This window comes from Rhea americana, unplaced genomic scaffold (assembly GCF_003343005.1).
Source record: "Rhea americana isolate MKP2758 unplaced genomic scaffold, rheAme1 scaffold_261, whole genome shotgun sequence".
NCBI lineage: Eukaryota > Metazoa > Chordata > Aves > Rheiformes > Rheidae > Rhea > Rhea americana.
This window is the reverse complement of record NW_028186381.1, coordinates 620,396-622,011: the sequence shown is the minus strand read 5'-3', so window position 1 is coordinate 622,011 and position 1,616 is coordinate 620,396. Positions and strand designations below refer to the sequence as shown.

At 41.7% G+C, this 1,616-nt stretch overlaps 1 protein-coding gene across 1 annotated transcript in view; it reads left to right on the top strand.

The window, feature by feature from the left end:
• The first annotated feature begins 595 nt into the window (after positions 1-595).
• Positions 596-1,616, top strand: part of IPO9 (importin 9) — a 32,968-nt gene continuing 31,947 nt past the window's right edge. Inside the window, exon 1 of the mRNA XM_085307709.1 lies at positions 596-617. Coding sequence (XP_085163835.1) covers positions 596-617 — 22 coding nt within the window. The remainder of the gene's footprint in view (positions 618-1,616) is intronic.

Sequence of the window (1,616 nt, the reverse complement as noted above, 5' to 3'; positions counted from 1 at the left end):
GCACCACGGAGAAGCTGTGATGAATGTTTTTAAGTGAGATGCCTGAAACCAGCAGAAGTGTTTGAAAAGCTTGAGCTTAACCTTTCCATCTTCTTGAGGAAGATGTAGCTGTAGCTTTCAAAGGTGTTCTGAAAATAAGTGGACACTTTTGGAGCAGTYGTTCAGTTTCATGATGGATGCTAATGGCGTTCTTCAAAGAAACTGTTAAGTTCCAATTCACATAGTGAGTAAAAATTACAGCTAAATGTTAGATATTTACTCAGTATTTCTTCCTTACAACTCCAAACTTTTTTTCCTGTCTTGTCTACAAATGCTGTCCATCAGCCTTGCTCTAACCTATTAGCTGACCCTGCTTCTAGCGGGAGGTTGGACAAGATGACCTCCTGAGGTGTCTTTCAACCCAAATTGCCCTACARTGATGCTGATGAATGCTGATCCTGCAGAAAATACTGTATGTGACCCTGTTATTAAAGATTGAGAGGCATATGGGATGGGCAGACACTGGGTAAAGGGAGCCTAATTTCTGATGCTTCCCAAGTYCTTGGATCTGGTCTTGGAAAACTTAATGTTGTTTTAATTTGGAGCGCTGGCCGTCATGGAGTCATGGATTGACCCAGGTTGGCTGTGACAGCCGCCATGGTTTTTTTTTCAACCAGTTCCTATCTTTGCCCTCCAGCAGAGACAACTGAGAAGAATCTGGAGCTGCTCCTGAACCATCTGTGTGTGGTCATACGAAGCAGAAAGTAATTGGTGGTAGCTGACTTTAACGAGGCTGTCTGTGAAGTGCACCGATTCACAAGAAAATCCTGCTCATTTATTCCTCCCTGCTCATTTAATAATATTTTTTTCATCTCAAAGAGTTGCAGGTGCAGAGCTAGTAGGTAATGTCATCTAATTATGCRGTAGATGAAGCTTGGCTGTGAAGGAGGAGCGTTTGGGAGCAGAATTTCATTAATATCTTGTTAATGGAGAGGAGAAGCAGAGCAAGGGTGAAATGTATTTGCTAAGTGACCCATGTATCAGGCTCTTCATTAAGCACTGCTGATCTTTTGTTTTTACAGACTTTATTTTAGGAGGAAGACTTGATGCTTCTGTGTCAGGTATAAAAAATGTAGGAGAAAGAAGCACTTATGAAGAGATGGATTTGAATTGCACTTATCTATAATACAGATAAAAAGCTCCTAGCCAACAAAAAAGAAAAGCAATAAAAAAATAGTAATTGGAAAGAGGAGAGGAGGAACCTGCAAACTATATGCTGTTCGCTCTAACTTCAGTCCCTAAGAGGGTTCTTGAAGCAGATTTTTAAACAATTTGCCGGTGCCTAAAACATAACAGGATGCAAAACAACTGATAGGGTTTGATGTGATCTCTTCTTGATAAATCCATCTTGTTTGGTTTGTGGGCTTGGAGCAGTTATCGGTGACTTGCTGTCAAACCCGGAGGGCTTTTAAGGCAGAGGTTTTTGTCATCGGTACACTTGTAGGTTACCAGTGATGGCAGTGGGGAGGCACTGCGGTCTGTCTGGAGAGCAGACCTGAAAATTAAGAAGGTCGTGGAAAACTGGAGAGATGGCCTGAAATCAGAGAGAGAGAGAGAGAGAGAGAGAGAGAAAAAAA